Genomic DNA, 19,539 nt, shown 5'->3' with positions numbered 1-19,539 from the left:
CTCCCTCCCTCCCTCCCTCCCTGCGGCTTATTGCCCCCTCGCCTCCCTTTATTGTGGGCTTTATTTGCATTATTGGGTGTTAATGTGTCACTGAGGGGCTGCCCGCTGCGCCCCCCGCCCCGGCCCCTCCGTGAGGCTGCGCTGGGGGGTGTCCCGGGCAGCGACACCCACAAATTCAGGCAAAAGACAGAAAAACAACCTTTATGTTTAAAAATTGGTCTGTCTCGCTGTTTTATCCCCCTTTTCCAAACTGCTATTTACTGTCATAAATCCAGGGTCTTTTTTCCCCTCTGCCAAAGTCCCCCCCATCCAGGCTGGACCTGGCGGCTCTCGCTACGGAGGGGAGGGTCAGCTCCCCCCTCCCGCCACGCATTTTGGGCCAAAAAAAGATTTTATTTTTTTTTTCCTTCTGTTTTCTTGCAAAGTGGGATGGGGTTTTTCCCTCCTCCCTCTCGCAGCAGGAAGGTGAGTCCCCACCAAGGCAAATCCAGCTGCTTGGGAAAGAGTTGGGGTTTGCAGAGGAAAAGCATCCCGGGCATCCTCGGGACGCTGGAGCCGGGGCCTGTGGGTGGCCGGGAACCGACCCCAACCTCATCCTTGATGCCACATCAGCAACGGCCACTTCAGCCCCCAGTTTTCGGCCAGATCCTGGCTTAATTTTGGCAGCCCCCGGGGCACTCCGCATCCCAAACACCACCACCGCTTGGCTTAGCCCTTCCCAAAAGCCAAGCAACCGCCTTCAATACTATTTAATGTAAAATATCCATGTCTTGCTCTTCTAGCCCTAATTTAACGTTATTTGCAGTTGTGTCTCCCACCCCGCAGGAGTTTTGCAGCTGCCCGAGGGGCATCGCAGGACAGGTTAGGAGGGAGCGTGTTATTTTTTAGAGGAATCGTCTCGCAAGCCGCGAGTGGTTGGCAAGGGATGAAACCTGAAGACGGCTTTCCCCTTGCGGCATCACTCATCTTTATGGGGTTCTCAGGAGGCGGCAGCAATCCCCGCCGACAGCGGTTGTCACCTACGGGAGCGGCGACAAAAGACCTGGGCTCCGGAGGGAAGCCTTTCGGTGGGGGAGGCAAAAGGAAGAGGTAGAGGGGAAACATTGGCCATTTTTTGGAGCGGCCGAGCAGGAGCCGAGCAAGGCAGGTGCAGGCAGGGAGGCAGCCTCGGCTTCTGCCTTCCCTTTTCTGTGCCTCAGTTTCTCCTCCGGCAAACTCACCCCCATCCTCCTGGGGTGTAGGGGGGAGCATCCCTGTGCAATGAGCTTGAAGGGGGAGGAAAGCTTGGTAGAAGAAGAATTTTGTGGCACTAATGCATCTCCCGGGGGACGGGGACAGGCAGGGGAAGGGGCAGGTGGGGGACCCCTCTCCTGCAACCCCGACAGAGGCGACTTCAAAAAGGGAACGGGTAAGGTGGACGCACCAAGGAAAGTGTTTAGACTCTCCCGAAGGCAAAAAAAAAAAAAAATAAAAAATAGGTCGGTTTTGTTTTTTTCCCTTTGTTTCCCCATAGCTCCTGCACGGTCTGTGGGCCCGCAGCCCCTCGCATCCCTCCTGCCAGCCCGGTGTCCCCAGCCAGGATGGTGAGCGCGCTGTGGAGCGTCCTGCCCCTGGCGCTGGGGCTGCTGCTCTGGCCCCCCGCCGGTGCCAGCGGCCCCTGCTGGGAGAGCAGCAAATGCCAGGACCTCGCCAGCGAGGCCAGCGTTCTGGTGAGCTCGGCGACGGGGACTGCTTTGGTTCCTGACCCCCCTCCAGGGACCGGGGCGGTGGGCTGGGGTGTGGAGGTGATGCCATCGCCGTGGGGTGACCCGCCTCAAGCTGGGGTGATGCTTTGGACCCCGTCACCCCTGGGTTTCGGTGGGCTTCTGCCTCCTGGCTTCACCCTGGGGGATGATGGTAAAATAAACTTTTTGAGCTTGCAGGGGATGAACCAGCAATTTGGGTATCGGATTTACACAGGTGCATTGCAGGGGGTGGTGGTGACAGGATGGTGCAGGGGGTCACCTGGCTGAGTTTGCTCCAGGGACCCCACAGTGGGGACTGTCCCCCCTCCCCGGCACTGTTTCCAACCACCCAGGGATGGTTTGGTGCCTGGACACCATGCTCCGGGCTCAGCCCTTGAAGGTCCAAGGGGGTGACATGGGGACCTCAGTGGGGCACAAGCATGAAATCAACTTGTGAAACATCCCACTCTGTGCAATCAACCCCCCCGGGGGACACCTGACCGTGTCCTCACCTTTTCCATGTATCTCACCCCTCCCGGCCATGCTCACCACCTCCAGCTCTAGAGCCCCTGATATCAGAAGGACACGGAGCGTTGGAGCAGGGCCAGAGGAGGCCCCGGAGATGCTGGGAGGGCTGGAGCCCCTCTGCTGGGAGGACAGGCTGAGAGAGCTGGGGGGGTTCAGCCTGGAGAAGAGAAGGCTCCGCGGAGACCTTCCAGCCCCTGCCAGTCCCTCAAGGGGCTCCAGGAAAGCTGGGGAGGGACTCTGGAGCAGGGAGGGGAGCCATGGGACGAGGGGGAAGGGTTTTACACTGGAAGAGGGGAGATTGAGATGAGCTATTGGGAAGAAATTGTTTGGTGTGAGGGGGGTGAGCCCCTGGCCCAGGTTGCCCAGAGAAGCTGTGGCTGCCCCATCCCTGGAGGGGTTCAAGGCCAGGTTGGCCGGGGCTTGGAGCAACCTGGGCTGGTGGGAGGTGTCCCTGCCCAGGGCAGGGGACTTGGAACTAGGTGATCTTTAAGGTCCCTTCTGACCCAAACTGGTCTGTGACTCTGTGATTCCATGCAGGCGTGCACCATGGCGTGCAGAGCCGACCTGTCGGCCGAGGCACCCGTCTACCCGGGGAACGGGCACCTCCAGCCCCTCTCCGAGAGCATCCGCAAGTACGTCATGAGCCACTTTCGCTGGAACAAGTTTGGCCGGAGGAACAGCAGCAGCGGCGGCAGCGGGGGGCACAAACGGGAGGAGGAGGCAGGGGGCAACCCCCCGCCGGCATCACTGCCCGCCGCCCCGCCGTCCCACTGGGAGGAAGAGGAGCGAACGGGGCTGGAGCGGGAGGAAGGCAAGCGCTCCTACTCCATGGAGCACTTCCGCTGGGGGAAGCCGGTGGGGCGCAAGAGGAGACCCATCAAGGTCTACCCCAACGGGGTGGAGGAAGAGTCGGCCGAGAGCTACCCGCTGGAGTTCAGGAGGGAGCTGGCGCTCGGCGGCGCCGAGGAGGAGAAGGAGGAGGAAGGCCAGGAGGAGAAGAAGGCCGGCGGCTCCTACCGCATGCGCCATTTCCGCTGGCAGGCGCCCTTGAAGGACAAGCGCTACGGGGGCTTCATGACCTCGGAGCACAGCCAGACCCCTCTAGTGACTCTCTTCAAAAACGCCATCATCAAAAGCGCCTACAAGAAGGGGCAGTGATGGGGGAGAGCCCGAGGGGCACCCGCCCCCGCCGCCGTGCCCCCCCCTAAGCTTTAGCGTCCCGCTGGCATGTGTTTCACTTAGAGATCGCTCGTTATGTCCTTCTTAATTAGTACTCCGAAGGGGTCCGCTCCCGGGTTTCACTGGGTGGGATAAAGGCGTCAACCGCTCCGACGCACCTGCCGGACACGCGCGGGGAGCGGGGACGATGCCCGGTTTGGAGCACGCCGGATGATTTTCATATATTTTCACTGAGCTGTACAATACTGTAAATGACGGATTAAAAGAATTCTAAAAAAAAAATAAAAAATAATAATAATAATAATAACAATAATACATATTTTTTTTCACAAGCTGAGCAGGTGTGGGCAACGTCTCTGGGGGTGCCTGGTGCTTGTAAAAGGGGCAGAAAAAAACTAACTGCGAAGTAAAATCCTGCAGCTGGGGGTTAAAGAATGGCTGGGAAAGTGCTGGGGAGGGAGAAAGAATAATTTTGCACCTTAGTTTGGGAGCTTCGCAGGGGCCGGTCATCGGGCTCCGGCACACCTGGGCTCGCTGCAGCCAGCCTGGGGAGGGCACCGGGGGCTGCATTTTGGCAGGGGCCGGCTCCAGCGCGTCCCAGCAGAGCATGTTTTGGTCCCGGAGAGGGGCCACCCCCCGACGTGACATGGGATGACGAGGTGTGCTGGCAGGACGGGAAAATGTGGCATCCTCTGGGTGCTGTCCCAAGGAGGGAAGGGATGGAGTCGGGCTCCCCCAGCACCCACCGCCCAGGTAAACTCGTTAATTCCCCATGAAATGATAACGCTGAAGAGCCCGGGTACTAGGGAGAGCTTCGTTATTTCTAAAGTCATGCTGGTAACTCCTGTGGTGAAGCAGGAAGGGCAGGTCGGGTGGCGGGTGCCTTGGGGTGGGGTGCTGAGGAGGAGGTCGGGTTGAAAATTTTATAGTTTTAGGGATGGATGGGCCGAGGCCAATGGTGTGAGAGGTTCAACAAGTGCCGGGTCCTGCCCTTGGGTCACACCAACCCCAGGGACGCTCCAGGCTGGGGCAGAGTGGCTGGAGAGCTGCCTGCGGAAAAGGACCTGGGGGTGTTGGTCGACAGCGGCTGAATATGAGCCAGCAGTGTGCCCAGGTGGCCAAGGAGGCCACCAGCATCCTGGCCTGTGTCAGCACTAGTGTGGCCAGCAGGAGTGGGGCAGTGACCGTCCCCCTGGACTGGGCACTGGGGAGGCCCCACCTCGAGGGCTGTGTCCAGTTTGGGGCCCCTCACGCCAAGAAAGACCTTGAGGGGCTGGAGCGTGTCCAGAGAAGGGCAACGGAGCTGGTGAGGGGTCTGGAGCACAAGTCTGGTGAGGAGCGGCTGAGGGAGCTGGGGGTGTTCAGCCTGGAGAAGAGGGGGCTGAGGGGAGACCTTCTCGCTCTCTACAGCTCCCTGAAAGGAGGGGGTAGCCAGGGGGGGTCGGGCTCTTCTCCCAAGGAACAGGCCCTGGCACAAGAGGAAACAGCCTCAAGTTGCACCAGGGGAGGTTTAGGATGGATATTGGGAACAATTTCCTCCTGGAAAGGGTTGTGAAGCATTGGAAGAGGCTGCCCAGGGCAGTGGTGGAGTCGCCATCCCTGGAGGGATTGAAAAGCCGGGCAGACGTGGTGCTGAGGGCCATGGGGTAGTGGTGGCCTTGGCAGGGTTGGGTTGATGGTTGGACTCGATGATCTGAAAGGTCCCTTCCAACCTGGGCAATTCTGTGATTCTGCGACTCTAAAACCAGTTTCATGGGGAAGCAAACCTTGATCACCTCTGCCCAACTAACACCTTCTTGCTGCCAAACCATGCCCATTCCCCCTTTTCCATGCTTCCCAGGCGGCAAAACACTGGCATTAATATCACAATGCTGACCCCGCGTGCTGGCTTTGTGCTTCCCACCTCCTCCCGCTCCACCCAAGGCTGGAAAGCACGTGCAGAAGAGCTGCAGATGCCCCAGTGGGACAGACCCACCACCATCCAGGAGCGGGATTACGTTGCACAGGGTTGCGCATCCCCATTTATTTGGTATAACATGGTGGAAGTATCGTTAAAGTAAAACAGGGCTCATATTAGTGCTTTCCCCTCCTCCAACCCTACATCATCCTACATCGTGATGTCCTGCGTCCATCCTTAACACCACGAGGAGCTGAGGGGATGCTGGTGCAGCACGTGCGTGGCTGGAGCACCCATGGCACGGTGTGCACCGTCTACATTTTGGCCCCTCAAATAGCTTTCCGGGTGTTTTCTTTCCTATTTTTGGCCTTGGCAGGTGGGTCTGCGCTCATTCCTGCGCACCGTGAGTAGAAACCCAGACTTTTCCCCAGGGAACTTCTGCAGGCCAGGGGGGAAAAAATGTTGGAAATACTCAATTTTAAAGGGTGATGAAGATGAAGCCCAGTTTGTGTGGGATGCTGGGCACAGAGCTGGGGGAAGGAAGCTTGTCCACAGCCCAGACCATCCTCCTCCTCACCACATGCCTCCCTTCTCCAGCAACCACCCATTTTTCCTCTCCCAGAGCAGAAAGAGGGTGCCTGGGTGCCGTGAACACGCCAAGACTGCAGACCCCCGAAGGTGGCAACATCAACATTTATTTGAAAAGGGCGTTAAGACGCTGCGTTTGAAAATACCGGGGGCTTCTTGGCCCTTTTTAACAACCCGCTCCCCCCTCCTCTGCCCTCGGCGACAGACGCAAACGCCACAGTGCTCCGAAATACAGAGACGGAAACGCACACATGCACCTAAACCGCCGACTTTATAGAAATATACTTTGTCGTCTCTACGTCCACAAGTATCTAAACTAAACGGGATGTACAAACAGGTCACTTACACCATGTGTGTGTGTCGGGGGCGGGGGGGGGCACATTTACAGGTTTGGGTCCCAAAATGCGGAGGGGCCGTGGTGAGACATGCTGGGGGACGGGGCCAGCCGGGAGGTGACAGCCCGGGTCCCGCTGCCAGGTCCCGTGGGAGCATTGGGACCGGAGGGCGCGGGGGCTGGCCCCGGGAGCGGAGGCCAAGGGTATTTTCTGCCCCAAAAGGGATGACGGGCACCCTGAGGTGTGGTGTCCCCGCGGGTCCCCAAGTCCTCGCACACTTGTGCTCATCTTCCCACCTTCTTTGTGGTTTTGAAGAGTTTTGGATGCGTTTTCCCACGGACACACAATTTTGGCAGGGGGGGAGGGGGGTAATTGCTTTTTTTTAAAATTTTTTAGTGCTTTTTTAGTGCTTTTCATTAGAACGGCCACGGGAGCAACCCCTCCTTCCCCGAGCGGCCCATTCCGCGTTCCCGCTGCCGATCCCAAAACCTGCCTCAGCCAAAACTCGGGCTCCGACAGAACCCAGGGAGCAAAAAGGGTTTGGGGACAGGGGACGGAGACACGTGGGGACCCTGAGGAGAGGCAGCAGCAAGGGGAGAGCCTCAGGCACCGGGCGGGCACAGGCAGAGCCCCAGGCCAGTGGGACAGTGCCGTGATCCAGCCCAGGGACCGAAATAAACCCTTGTTTTTCCTGTCCTCCTAAGCTAGATCATTTCCTAAACCCGGATTACAGCATGGCCGCGCAAACAAGCGGTGACCTCGGGGCAATCGCCAACTGTATCCGCCACCCGAGGGGAGAGGGGGGAAAAAAAAAAAAAAAGGGAAAAAAAAAAAATAAAAGGGATGGTAATGTGTAATTACAGCTTAAAATAACCGCCTGAAGATCCGCAGCGAGGGAAACGGGTCGTGGCAGCGGGACACGGAGCCGGTGCGACGCCGAGCAGCCGCATTTCCCTGCTGTCCCGGTGCAAGAGCAGCTCCCACGTCTCCAGCGTTACACCCTTCGGTGCCTCTTCACGGGGGAAGGACGGGAGCAGCGTGTCCGGCCTGGGGGAAGGGGCTGCAGGAGAGACCCCCAGGGACCCCCAGGCAGCGCCTGTCTGATGGCGCAGCGCGCCCAAGCTCGCCTCGCGAACAGCCGTAGCGCGCTCGAAAGGCGTTTGGGAGCAAGAAAGACCCCGCAAACACCCCCAGGCGACCTTTCTTCTCCATCCCTACCATTCCGACCTCGGGAGGAGCCACGATTTCCCAACACGTCTCTAAAGCTCCATCTTCCCCCCTCCCCGCCGCCCCCAACCCAGCTCCGGTTTTATCCTATTGCAGGAGGCGCGATCCGCGGCCCGCCGGACGCGGGGTCTGCGGGGTGCACCCCGTCAAACACCTCTCACGGCAGCTATTTCCAGCGGCACGGGGGTTTCTTTGTGGTTACGGCTCAGCTGATGTAGGACTGGACTTTGCCCAAGTGATTCTGCTTTTGAAAAAATAAATAAATAAATAGAATAATTATTTCTTTGAGACGGAAACCCCCAAAACTGTGAAAACCCAACCCAAAAATATGAAAAGAGTGGGTGAACGTGTTAATATGCCCCAGCAGGGCGGTTGCTCGTGCCTCGTGTCACTGCGCCGGGTGTCCCACCGCTTGCCCGGCGCACCAGCCTGCGCACGCCCCAGGCGAGAGGCATTTGTGGGTTTCCCCGCCGCCCCCCCCAAAAAGTGGGTTTTCCCAAACAAACCGTATTTTCAAGTGGCCTGGAACCAGCCAGGCAGCTGTGTGGCCCCATACTGGGATGGGACGATGCCCACCCTCATCCTGCACTGGGCGAGCCCTCGGTCCAGGGCACGGGGGCACCTTGAAGCGCCCGTGGGAAGTGGCCGCGCGATGATGGAGCTATGGGAAGATGCAGGCTCACAGGCCAGGAGCCGGAGGTGGGCACCGTACCCTCTCCAGCGACCTGCCTCAAGCACCAGCTCTGGCCCCAGACCCCCTCCTGCCTTCGACACCCCCCCCAGCTTCAGCCCTGCCCCTCGCCAGGGGCTCCGGACGTGGCCGACAGACGACACGGGGAGGGATTCCCCCAGGGAAGGGGTTTGCTTTATGCCGGGAAGACGTATACGCCCAACGCGCTCTGCCCAGAGCCGGAGCATCTCTCCTCTCCCCTCTCCAAAATAAGAAACGGGAGAGGGAGGTCCCAGCACCTCCCCACCTCCCGCTGCGCCACGAAGCCTCCTGCACCACCAACCGCTGCAAAAGGTGGCCGCGGAGGCAGAAAGTCACAAAATAAAGTACGGGAGACGGGTTTGGGGCGCCAACGAATCTTGGGGTGACCTCGGTGTCCGCGTCCCCACCCGTCCGGCACGAGGATGCTCTCCCCGCAGGGTCCGTAGTCATTCCCCGTCGGTGCGAGCGGTGGCCCTGTCCTGTCACCACGGCCACCTTCAGTACACGCACAGGTCCGGGAACTTCATCTCGTACACCGGGATGGAGTGGTTTTGGGGCTGGCCGTAGGCGGCCGTGATGGTGCCGGAGGGGCTTGGCGGTGGCCTGAAACACAAGAGATGGAAGGAGGTCGGTTACAGAGAGGTTTGGTGAGAAAATGGGCGTTCCTGCACTGTTACAGGTCTCCCAGTGCCACCACAGCAGAGGGGAACTGGGGCAAATAAACTAGAGGCTGCTCCCAGCAGCTTGTCCCCTCTGTCACCGCAAAGACCCCATCCCCAGCACAGAGATTCATAGAATCACAGAATAGTTTGGGTGGGAAGGGACCTTAAAGCCCACCCAGTGCCACCCCCTGCCCTGGGCAGGGACACCTCCCACCAGACCAGGTTGCTCCAAGCCCCGGCCAACCTGGCCTTGAACCCCTCCAGGGATGGGGCAGCCACAGCTTCTCTGGGCAACCTGGGCCAGGGGCTCACCCCCCTCACACCAAAGAATTTCTTCCCAGTATCTCATCTCAATCTCCCCTCTTCCAGTGTAAAACCCTTCCCCCTCGTCCCATGGCTCCCCTCCCTGCTCCAGAGTCCCTCCCCAGCTTTCCTGGAGCCCCTTTAGGGACTGGCAGGGGCTGGAAGGTCTCCGTGGAGCCTTCTCTTCTCCAGGCTGAACCTCCCCAGCTCTCTCAGCCTGTCCTCCCAGCAGAGGGGCTATGAAACCTCCTTGATGGGAGACGCATGTGGGTCCTGCTGCCCCACGGCCAGCGCTGGCCTTGTAGTCAGGCACCTCAGGCTTGTCACCGCATGCTCGGCTGTGGCCCCAACTCACCGTATGGTGATCTCGAAGATCTGGTTGAGTTTGCTCTGCAGCAGCGTCGCCTGTAAGACAGACACAGAGGCCGTTATCAGCGGGGCTGCACCCTGGGGACCACAGCGGTGCGAAGGGGACGAACACCCCGGTCACCAGAGAAGGTGGCCTGGTGAAACTCAGAGCCGCATCGTCACCGTCCCCCTCTCCCCAGCAGAGCAGCCGTGGGGATTTAGAGTTGTTCAGCCCCGACTCACCCGGGCACCGCAGTGGGCGGCGATCTCCTCGAACGGGGCTTTCTGGAATTTCTCCACCACTTGCCGCCTCCGCTCCCGCTCCTGCTCCTCCACGGCGACACTGTCTACTGAAGCAAAGGGGACATGGCTCTCACTGCTCCCCACCCACAGAGGCCACCCCATGCCTCATCCCCACCTCCCCAGCAGACAGCATTGGGCATCACTAGGAAGCCAAGAGGAAGGTCTCCAACCTCTCGCTTTGGGACTAACCCCCCTGGGGACACCAGGCAGAGCCACCCCGTGACCCGGGTGCAATGCTCCCATGGCTGGGGACACATCCCCCCGTGGTGTGCACACACACAGGGGTGGCAGCACCCACACATACGCGCCACGCCAACCTCTCCTGGCTCCCTCACTTACCTATCGCCTTCTTCAGCGTCTCGTACGTGATCTCTTCCGCTGGTGCTCTCTAAAGGAAGGGGAAAAGCAGACGAGGCTCAACCCACAGCACAGGACAACCTTCTGGGATCACAACAACCCCGAACCAATGTCCCGGGTGGATTCCTGCACCAAAACACACTCTGTCTTCAAAGATCAGGGATATCTGTCCTGGCAAACAGAACTTTTTAAATGTTTTGGGTTTTTTTTTTTTCCAGGCTGGACTAACCAGCCCTTACAGCTCCCCGAAAATAAAGATTTGCCATGCAAACAGCAGCGGGAGACCCTTGCTGACGGGTGGCTCCTTGTATTGGGTTTGCATGGCAAGGTTTTGGTAGGGGGAGGGCTACAGGGGTGGCTTCTGGGAAGATGCTAGAAGCTTCCACCATGTCCGATAGAGCCAATGCCAGCCAGCTCCAAGAAGGACCCACCACTGGCCAAGGCTGAGCCCATCAGCGATGGTGGCAGCATCTCTGGGAGAACATAGGTAAGAAGGGGGGAAGAAGAACCCTGTGGAACAGCAGCCAGAGAGAGGAATGAGAAGATGTGAGAGCAACAACTCTGCTGACACTAAGGGCAGTGAAGGAGGAGGGGGAGGAGGTGCTCCAGGTGCTGGAGGGGAGATTCCCCTGCAGCATGTGGTGAAGCCCATGGTGGGCCCGTGCAGGGTCCCCCTACAGCCCATTGGAGGTCTACGGTGGAGCAGAGATCCACCTGCAGGCTATGGAGGTCCACGGTGGAGCAGATACTCCCCCTGCAGCCCATGGAGGTCCATGGCTGAGCTCATATTCCCCTGCAGCCCGTGGAGGTCCACGGTGGAGCGGATACTCCTCCTGCAGCCTGTGGAGGTCCACGGTGGAGCGGATACTCCTCCTGCAGCCTGTGGAGCTCCACGGTGGAGGAGATATCCCGCTGCAGCCCATGGAGGTCCACAGTGGAGCAGAGATCCCCCTGCAGCCCATGGAGGTCCACGGTGGAGCAGATACTCCCCCTGCAGCCCATGGAGGTCCATGGCTGAGCTCATATTCCCCTGCAGCCCGTGGAGGTCCATGGTGGAGCGGATACTCCTCCTGCAGCCTGTGGAGCTCCACGGTGGACGAGATATCCCGCTGCACCCCATGGAGGTCCACAGTGGAGCAGAGATCCCCCTGCACCCCATGGAGGTCCACAGTGGAGCAGAGATCCCCCTGCACCCCATGGAGGTCCACAGTGGAGCAGAGATCCCCCTGCACCCCATGGAGGTCCACGGTGGAGCGGAGATCCCCCTGCACCCCATGGAGGTCCACGGTGGAGCAGAGATCCCCCTGCAGCCCATGGAGGTCCACGGTGGAGCAGAGATCCCCCTGCAGCCCATGGAGGTCCACGGTAGAGCAGAGATCCCCCTGCAGCCCATGGAGGTCCACGGTAGAGCAGAGATCCCCCTGCAGCCCATGGAGGTCCACGGTGGAGCAGAGATCCCCCTGCAGCCCATGGAGGTCCATGGTGGAGCAGAGATCCACCTGCAGCCCATGGAGGTCCACGGTGGAGCAGAGATCCCCCTGCAGCCCATGGAGGTCCACGGTGGAGCAGAGATCCCCCTGCACCCCATGGAGGACCCCACGCCAGAGCAGGGGGATGCCCGAAGGAGGCTGTGAGCCCGTAGGAAGCCTGTGCTGGAGCAGGTTTGCTGGCAGGACTTGTGACCCCATGGAAGGACCCATGCCGGAGCAGTTGGTGAAGAACTGCAGCCCATGGGAAGGACTCGCACTGGAGAAGTTCATGGAGAACTGTCTCCCACGGGAGGGACCCCAGGCTGGAGCCGGGGCAGAGTGTGAGGAGTCCTCCCCTGAGGAGGGAGGAGCGGCAGAGACAAGGTGTGAGGGACTGACCACAGCCCCCGTTCTCATCCCCCTGCGCCACTCGGGGGGAGGAGGGAGAGAAATGGGGAGCGGAGTTGAGCCCGGGAAGAAGTGAGAGGTGGGGGAAGGTGTTTTAAGATTCAGTTTTTATTTCTCATTACCTTACTTTGGTTTGATTGGCAAGAAATTAAATTAATTTCCCTGAGTTGAGTCTGTTTTGCCCATGATGGCAACTGGTGAGTGATCTCCGTGCCCTTATCTCAACCCACCAGCCTTTTGTTGTATCTTCTCTCCCCTGCCCAGCTGAGGAGGGGACAACCAGCCTGGTGTCCAGCCAGGGCCACCCCACCACACTCCCCTTGGAGACCGGGACCTGTCACACCTGGAGTGGAGCATCAGGGGGAGTCGGGCTCTTCCCGACCCTGCTCGCTGCCAGACACGCCAGGGCCGAGTTATGAGCTTGAAGCCAGCGGAGCAATTACGCATGCAGCCAAACGAAGAATTAGAGAGGGCTTAACCGCACGCTGCCAGGCTGCTAAAAGCACGCGGTGCCGAAGGGATGACGCAGCCCTTGGCGTAACACGGTACCTGCTCTCGCTCGGGACTGTTTCTCGACTCCACCTCCACCTGCAGGGAAATGGTCTCGCCGATGCTCTTCCTCTTGGACAAGCGATCTTCATCTGGGGAGGAGGAGAAAGGGCAGAAGAGTTAATCGCAGCCACCTCGGGGGCAGCGGGGCGAGCACGGGGAGCCCCCAGGGAAAATGGCCTCACATCCCATCCCCGGGGTAGCAGTCCCTCCAAGCCATTGACGCAAAATCATCCAAACCAGCAGAACTGAGGACTGGGTCAAGCCCAGTGGCCTTCATGGCTCCTTCCATCCGGCCAGCCACGCATGTGGCAACCCCAGGAAGCTTCTGATTCACTGCTTTGTGCCTCAGTTTCCCCAAGGCTACACCTCTAAAGCGGGGCAGAAAACCAACAGGCCCACGTGCAGGACAAAGGACTTCACAACCCCATAACTGTGCAGAGCAAGGGACCAGTTTCCTCCCCTCCCAGCTCTCCGGGATGCCCCGGCATGCTGCGTACCCGTCAGCTGGGGGATGTAGGGCGTGCTGAGTCGGTCCGAGTTGTAGCCACTGCCGCCCAGAACCTCGCTGATCTTGCTCTGCCAGAAGAAGACCTCTGGGCCGAGGCGGTCAAGGCTCTTGCTCAACCTATGGAGGTAGAGAAGAACCAATGGAGCAAGACTCGTTTAGATGTGGTGTTGGGGGATATGGTGTAGGGAAGAACTCTGTAGAGTGGGGTTGATGGTTGGACTCAGTGATCCCAAGGGTCTTTTCCAACCTAAATGATGATTCGATGATTCTATGATCTCCCCTGCTAGGGGAACCGTGCCCCAGAAGAGCTCTCAACCCATCACGGAGGATACGGATGCGCTCAGGAAGGACCAGCCTGAGCTAGGGAATGTCTCCAGAGAGCAGTGGCACTCAGTGGGGGCAGTGTGTCCATCAGGGACCTCACCACCAAATGTGACCACCAAGCGTGACAAGGCTGGGCCAGCAGGGATGGGCCAGCCCAGCCAGCCTTGGCCTGGGGATGCTCAGCAGGCAGCAGGCACCCTTGAACTGGTGGCACGGCAGAGCAGCGGGATGATATACCAGATCCAAAGCCATCCTGCTGCCAGGGAGGGGAAGGGATCAGCCACTGGGGCTGATCCTGGCATTTGGCTGGTTGAGAGCACAAGCCGTGGTGGCCACCCCCTCCCCTGGCTGCATGGAACCCTCCTCAGATTCTAAACAGGCTGAAAACCACTCGATGTCCTTCCCACTGTGCCATCCCCAGATGGGAAAGGGGACAAACACGGGCAAGCGAAGGGCTGATAAACCCATTACTGCCCACGAGCTTATGGATGCCAATCCCTCAGGAGCAGGGAAGAAGGTATTTTCCAAACTCTTACCTGGGTCTCTCCACAAAGACATCTTCAGGGAGCAGATAGGGAGCTTCCTTCTGCCGCATCTGGATGACCTGTAGAAGACAAGCAAGGAGCCAAGCTCAAACCCACATGGGTGGCCAGGAAAGCCGATGCCAGAGCTGCCACGGACAAGGCTCCAGCCCCGTCCCCAGCCCCATCTTCGCACCTCGTGGATGTGCTGGCAGAAGGTGGGCACGGTGGTGAGCTGGCTGATGAGGTTCAGGTAAGCTGCACCGAGGGCGAAGAGCGCGCAGCGGTTGTACGCCGTCAAGTTATCCTCGTTGATCTGGGCGATCTCCTGCAGCAGAGACACAGCCCCATGAGCTGAGGATGGACAAGGTCCCAGCGTGGTCCCCATCCACCTCGTGGCACCACCTTCCCCAGAAACATCCCAACTTTTGGAGCTTGGCAGAGGCTGTCAAGGCGAGGTCTCTCCCTGGTGTGTTGGTCTGATCCCACCATGGTGGGAGAAGCTCAGAGCAGATGATGCACTTGCATCCCACTTCCTCAGAGACCCCCAACTCCAAAACAAGTCTCCTTCCCACCCCATCGCATGGCAGCCCACCCGCCCCATGGTGCTGAGCACCCCCAGCTCCCCCCTGCCTACCTGCACCGCCAGCACCAGGCGGATGAGGTCCACCATGACCTCCTCGTTAGCCAGCTCGATGCTGATGAGCATCAGCATGCTGTAGAGTGCCTCGTAGTGAGCCTGCACGTTGCTCTCCTCCTTGCATATCAGGTAGATGTGCCGGTAGAGCTGCTGACCATGCTGTGGGGACACGGAGGGATGCGGTCACCTCCTGAGCATCCCCTACGAGCAACGCTGCCATCAACGCAGAGGAAGAAAAGTAGCAGGGCCCAGCAAAGGGGTTTCCATCCACATGGGAGGGAGCAGAGCTCCTCTGGTCACCAAACAAACAAACAAAAAGCCCCACGGAGAGCGAGGTGTGACTATCAGGTGGTGTTTCATCATTTGATGCTGGACCCTGATGGAGAAGAGGCACCGGCAGGTCCAACAGCAGAGCCCAGGGCTGGCAAACAGAACTCGCAGCACCGAGCCCAGGGAAGGGATGCCTCTGTTGCAGAAGCATTAGAGAAATCACAGCTCGGACTACGGCGGGAAAATAAGGCCCTGAGACACATTGCTTTGACAGCAGGGCATGGGACCGCGCAGGGCACGGGCTGCTGCGAGGGAAACACAGCTCTGCGACAGTTTTGGGGGCTGCATCGCTGCTCCCGGCCGTGCGCAAGGTGACAAACTGCTCCCATCTTGGCCTCAAGTTGGCTCCAGAGGAGTTTGCACCACCCTGGAAGTGTTTTAAGGAGGTAGTGGGGGGAAAGAAAAATAAATAAAATCAGGCAACTTCAAAAGCCACTTGATAAATAGCTTTTGGGATGCCAGCACATCCTGGGGTACTCATTCCTTGGGGCAAATAGTAGGGGGACGAGAAGGTTCCGCGGAGACCTTCCAGCCCCTGCCAGTCCCTCAAGGGGCTCCAGGAAAGCTGGGAGGGACTCTGGAGCAGGGAGGGGAGCCGTGGGACGAGGGGGAAGGGTTTTACACTGGAAGAGGGGGGATTGAGATGAGATATTGGGAAGAAATTCTTTGGTGTGAGGGGGGTGAGCCCCTGGCCCAGGTTGCCCAGAGAAGCTGTGGCTGCCCCATCCCTGGAGGGGTTCAAGGCCAGGTTGGCCGGGGCTTGGAGCAACCTGGGCTGATGGGAGGTGTCCCTGCCCAGGGCAGGGGGTGGCACTGGGTGGGCTTTAGGGTCCCTTCCCACCCCAACTATTCTGGGATTCTATGATTTAGGAGTCTAGAAAGCCCCAGACACGAAGCACTGATGGAGATTGACTCCCACTGGCTTTTCCCAGGGACATCCCCAGGGTTAGAGGCATGGCGGTACACAAAGACTCAGCGTGACTTGGGGAAACAGAGGCACACTCCTCACACCGGTCTGCACCAGGACAGCTTGACCCAGACCCTGACACTACCTTCTTCATGAAGACAGTATCTTGGCGCGAGCATTTGTCCACTTTCAGCTTCAGGACCGAGATGTCGCTGATGGTGCTGCAAGGAAAGGCCAAAGGGAAGGGAAAACTCAGACACCGGAGGGAGGAGGCGTGATTGCCACACACCTGCGGAGCTGCTGGCCAGGAATGAGTTGTCTGGGGGTAACCGAGGGGGGAAACTAAAGGTGGCTTTTAAAACCCACTTAGCAATTCCGATATTTAAGAATACTGAGCCAAATCACCACATGATTTCAAGTCAGTGGCGCTCAGGGACACAAAGGCAAGCTGACAAAGAAGCGTGCGAGCAAAGTGGAGCAGCAGGACCACAGCAGAACCCATGGAGATGTTTCCATCTGGGATTAGAGTCACCTTCTTCCAAGGTAACGCAGCATGGACAACACCACCGCCCAGCAGGCCTATCCCTGGGGACGCAACGCAGTGGATGAACCCACTCGAGGAGGTTATTGCTCCCACACATCCTCCTGGCACCACTGGCTAACCACAGTGACACTCAGCAGCACGGTCCCACGTCCCTCTGGGCATGAGAGAGAGACCTCCCACCCACCTGGCTCTCAGCAGACCTGATCTGCAGCACCAAACGACCCCAGAACTGGTCCCAGATTTATTGATAACCCTGACAGCGCTCCCAGCCCCGCAGATCTCCCTCCCGAGCCCGCTCTGCAGGGTCTGCAGGTCCCAGCCCCGTTGGGGACCTACCTGATGGTGGAGAATTTCTGCCGGTTCCCATGGCGATCAATGAAGCTGATGAGGATCTCGAGGACAAAGAGGCGGATCTCAGCGTCTTCCATGAGGGCTGCGGAGAGGAGCCTGTCCAGGAAAGCGCTGGGAAGTGCCGTGAGCATGTTACTGCACTGGAAGCCCACAGAGACCTGCAAGCATCAAAGAAAAAGGGAGGCAATGTGACAGTGTTGCTTGGCGGAGGGTTAAAACCCACCAAGAAAGAGGGATTGCAAGCAGAGAAGACTAAGTACAGTTTGAGCTCTTCCTAAACCACCCCAGGGGAGAGGGTCCCCAAGTTCAGCTCCCCCAGGGGTCTCATGGGGCTCCTGTGAGGATGGTGACACATTCATACCTGGAGGAGAGACTTCAGGAGCATTATCTGTGTCAGCCGATTACGGTTCTCCCTGGCACGGAGAGAAGAAACAAATGGTAAAAGCCAAGTGAAAACAAGGCAACCCTCCTTCCCTACCCAAAGGATGGAAAAGCCTCAGAAAGGACAGGACCAAGTCGAGAGGTGGGCCCATGCCAACCTCATGAAGTTCAACAAGACCAAGTGCAAGGTCCTCCATCTTGGTCAGGGCAATCCCAAGCACCGATACAGGCTGGGCAGTGACTGGCTTGAGAGCAGCCCTGAAGGACTTGGGGGTGCTGGTGGATGAGAGGCTCCACATGAGCCGTCAGTGTGCGCTGGCAGCCCAGAAAGCCAATCGTACCCTGGGCTGCATCAGGAGAAGCGTTGCCAGCAGGTCGAGGGAGGTGATTCTCCCCCTCCACTCCACTCTCATGAGACCCCACCTGGAGCACTGCATCCGATTCTGGAGCCCCTACTACAAGAGAGATAAGGACGTGCTGGAACGTGTCCAGAGAAGGGCCACGAGGATGATGAGAGGGCTGGAGCACCTCTCCTATGGGGACAGGCTGAGAGAGTTGGGATTGTTCAGTCTGGAGAAAAGAAGGCTCCGAGGAGACCTTCGAGTGGCCTACCAGTATCTTAAGGGGGCCTCCGAGAAAGCTGGGGAGGGACTTTTTAGGATGTCAGGTAACAGTAGGACTAGAAGGAATGGATTAAAACTAGAGATGGGACGATTCAGACTGGACGTTAGGAAGAAGTTCTTCACCATGAGGGTGGTGAGACACTGGCACAGGTTGCCCAGAGAGGTGGTGGAAGCCCCATCCCTGGAAGTTTTTAAGGCCAGGCTGGACGGGGCTCTGAGCAACCTGATCTAGTGGGAGGTGTCCCTGCCCATGGCAGGGGGGTTGGAACTAAATGATCTTTAAGGTCCCTTCCAACCCTAACAATTCTATGGTTCTATGATTCTAAGCGTCACCACCTCCAACAGCCACGCTGTAAAGGTCTCCAACAAACGAGCTCCATATTTAACAGCCAGCAAAAAGGCTGCTAAAGAAATGATGAATATCAAAGCGTACACCCTGCCATAGGCACCAGAGACAAGGCAGCACTCACACCTCCAGGCAGGCACAAGCCAGGCTCAGGACGATGAACCAACCTCTGGACGTGCCCATCCCACAGCGACTCTAGAGGGACACCAGGCACCAGCTCTGAGCAGGTTCCTCACTTTTAAGCAGCTGAAAAATGGCGAGAGGGAGCCCTAAGCCCTCCTGCTCATGGAGATACCCCTGCTCCTCCCTCCTGTCTTGCTTCTTGCAAAGCCACCATGAACCACGCTTCCACCTCAGCGATGTGAGGGGGTTTTAATGCAAAAAAGAGGAAATCTTGAATTCTTTACTGTCTGAACTCAGTCTTTTCTAGCCCCTGGAAGGGGACACAGGGATTTCCAGGCTGGCCCAACACCCACCACACGCTGCCCACCTCTGCCTGGGGACTGAGCTTCACTGCAAAGGGCAGCATCCCTGGAGGGAGGAGATGACCTTTAGAGGTCCCTTCCAACCCAACACATTCTATGATTCGATGATCCCCGTAAGCCAAAGCCCGGGCTGCGGCTCCTCTGCAAACTCTCGGGTCACCGACACCCCCAGAGCAAGCGCCACCCTTCACACGGCGTCAGATGAGATCTAAAAACCCTCCCGGAGGAAGTCACCAGCTGATAAAGGAGCAGGGACCAACAGCCCTGGACAACCAGCCCGGCACCGAGAAGTGATGCCATCCTGGGGCTACGAGCCCGATTCTACCTACCCCTGCACCAAGGAAAGCTGCCCCGGCCGAACGGCTCCATCACCTCCCAGTGTGCGAACTGGGATTGAACGCAGGTATCAGGAATTACCCCCATGAGAGCGAGGAGCGGAGCGTGGCTCCCAGCAGCCGGCAAAGTCTCCCTCCCATCAGAGACAAGTGGGAAGAGCCTGACCGTACTTCCAAGATAAATATAGCGTGAAAATCTGTTTGCTCCTTACCTACACGTTTCAGCGCCGACACCCTCGCTCCAAATAGCTCTCATGGTCTGCTCCCACACTTCTGAAGCAATTATGTTGTTTGGGTGCTTTCCCCTTCCTTCCCTTCCTCCACCACCGGGTATAAATACCACCTCCCGCTCCGTGTTAATAAAAGCTCGGCGGCAGCTCGGAGGAGGGAGGCAGCGATGAGCAGCCAGTCCCACAAAGCCACACACCGGCTTCTCAAAAGCCACGGGTGGCCCTCAACCGCCTCGCTGCCCTCAGACAGCTGGAGTCGCTCCCCTGAGTATTACAGGCTGGGGGGAGAATGGCTGGAGAGCAGCCCCGAGGAGAAGGACATGGGGGTGTTGGTGGGTGAGAAGCTCCACAGGAGCCGGCACCGTGCGCTGGCAGCCCAGAACCCCCCCGCAGCCTGGGCTGCATCCCCAGCAGCGTGGGCA

General features: G+C 58.7%; 2 protein-coding genes across 6 annotated transcripts in view; one reads left to right on the top strand and one right to left on the bottom strand.

Moving 5' to 3' along the window:
* The first annotated feature begins 1,580 nt into the window (after positions 1-1,580).
* Positions 1,581-3,410, top strand: POMC (proopiomelanocortin). Its single transcript, XM_054195471.1, has 2 exons — positions 1,581-1,709; positions 2,790-3,410. Exons 1-2 carry the CDS (start codon positions 1,581-1,583, stop codon positions 3,408-3,410), a joined length of 750 nt encoding a protein of 249 aa, XP_054051446.1.
* A 2,673-nt stretch (positions 3,411-6,083) lies between these two features.
* Positions 6,084-19,539, bottom strand: part of EFR3B (EFR3 homolog B) — a 67,093-nt gene continuing 53,637 nt past the window's right edge. For 3 of the 5 annotated variants that reach the window (XM_054197117.1, XM_054197119.1, XM_054197120.1), the window contains 12 exons: positions 17,079-17,130; positions 16,703-16,875; positions 15,968-16,043; positions 14,583-14,744; positions 14,142-14,273; positions 13,961-14,028; positions 13,090-13,217; positions 12,590-12,681; positions 10,146-10,194; positions 9,747-9,853; positions 9,511-9,560; positions 6,084-8,793 (listed from right to left, as the gene is read on the bottom strand). In XM_054197117.1, the coding sequence (XP_054053092.1) occupies positions 8,688-8,793; positions 9,511-9,560; positions 9,747-9,853; positions 10,146-10,194; positions 12,590-12,681; positions 13,090-13,217; positions 13,961-14,028; positions 14,142-14,273; positions 14,583-14,744; positions 15,968-16,043; positions 16,703-16,875; positions 17,079-17,130 (1,195 nt within the window). In that variant the 3' untranslated portion in view covers positions 6,084-8,687. The remainder of the gene's footprint in view (positions 8,794-9,510; positions 9,561-9,746; positions 9,854-10,145; positions 10,195-12,589; positions 12,682-13,089; positions 13,218-13,960; positions 14,029-14,141; positions 14,274-14,582; positions 14,745-15,967; positions 16,044-16,702; positions 16,876-17,078; positions 17,131-19,539) is intronic. The other 2 variants (XR_008465742.1, XM_054197118.1) reach the window with 2 other exon arrangements.

This window comes from Rissa tridactyla, chromosome 3 (genome assembly GCF_028500815.1).
Source record: "Rissa tridactyla isolate bRisTri1 chromosome 3, bRisTri1.patW.cur.20221130, whole genome shotgun sequence".
NCBI lineage: Eukaryota > Metazoa > Chordata > Aves > Charadriiformes > Laridae > Rissa > Rissa tridactyla.
Note: the sequence above shows the minus strand (reverse complement) of the source record. Positions and strands in the feature narration are given on the sequence as shown.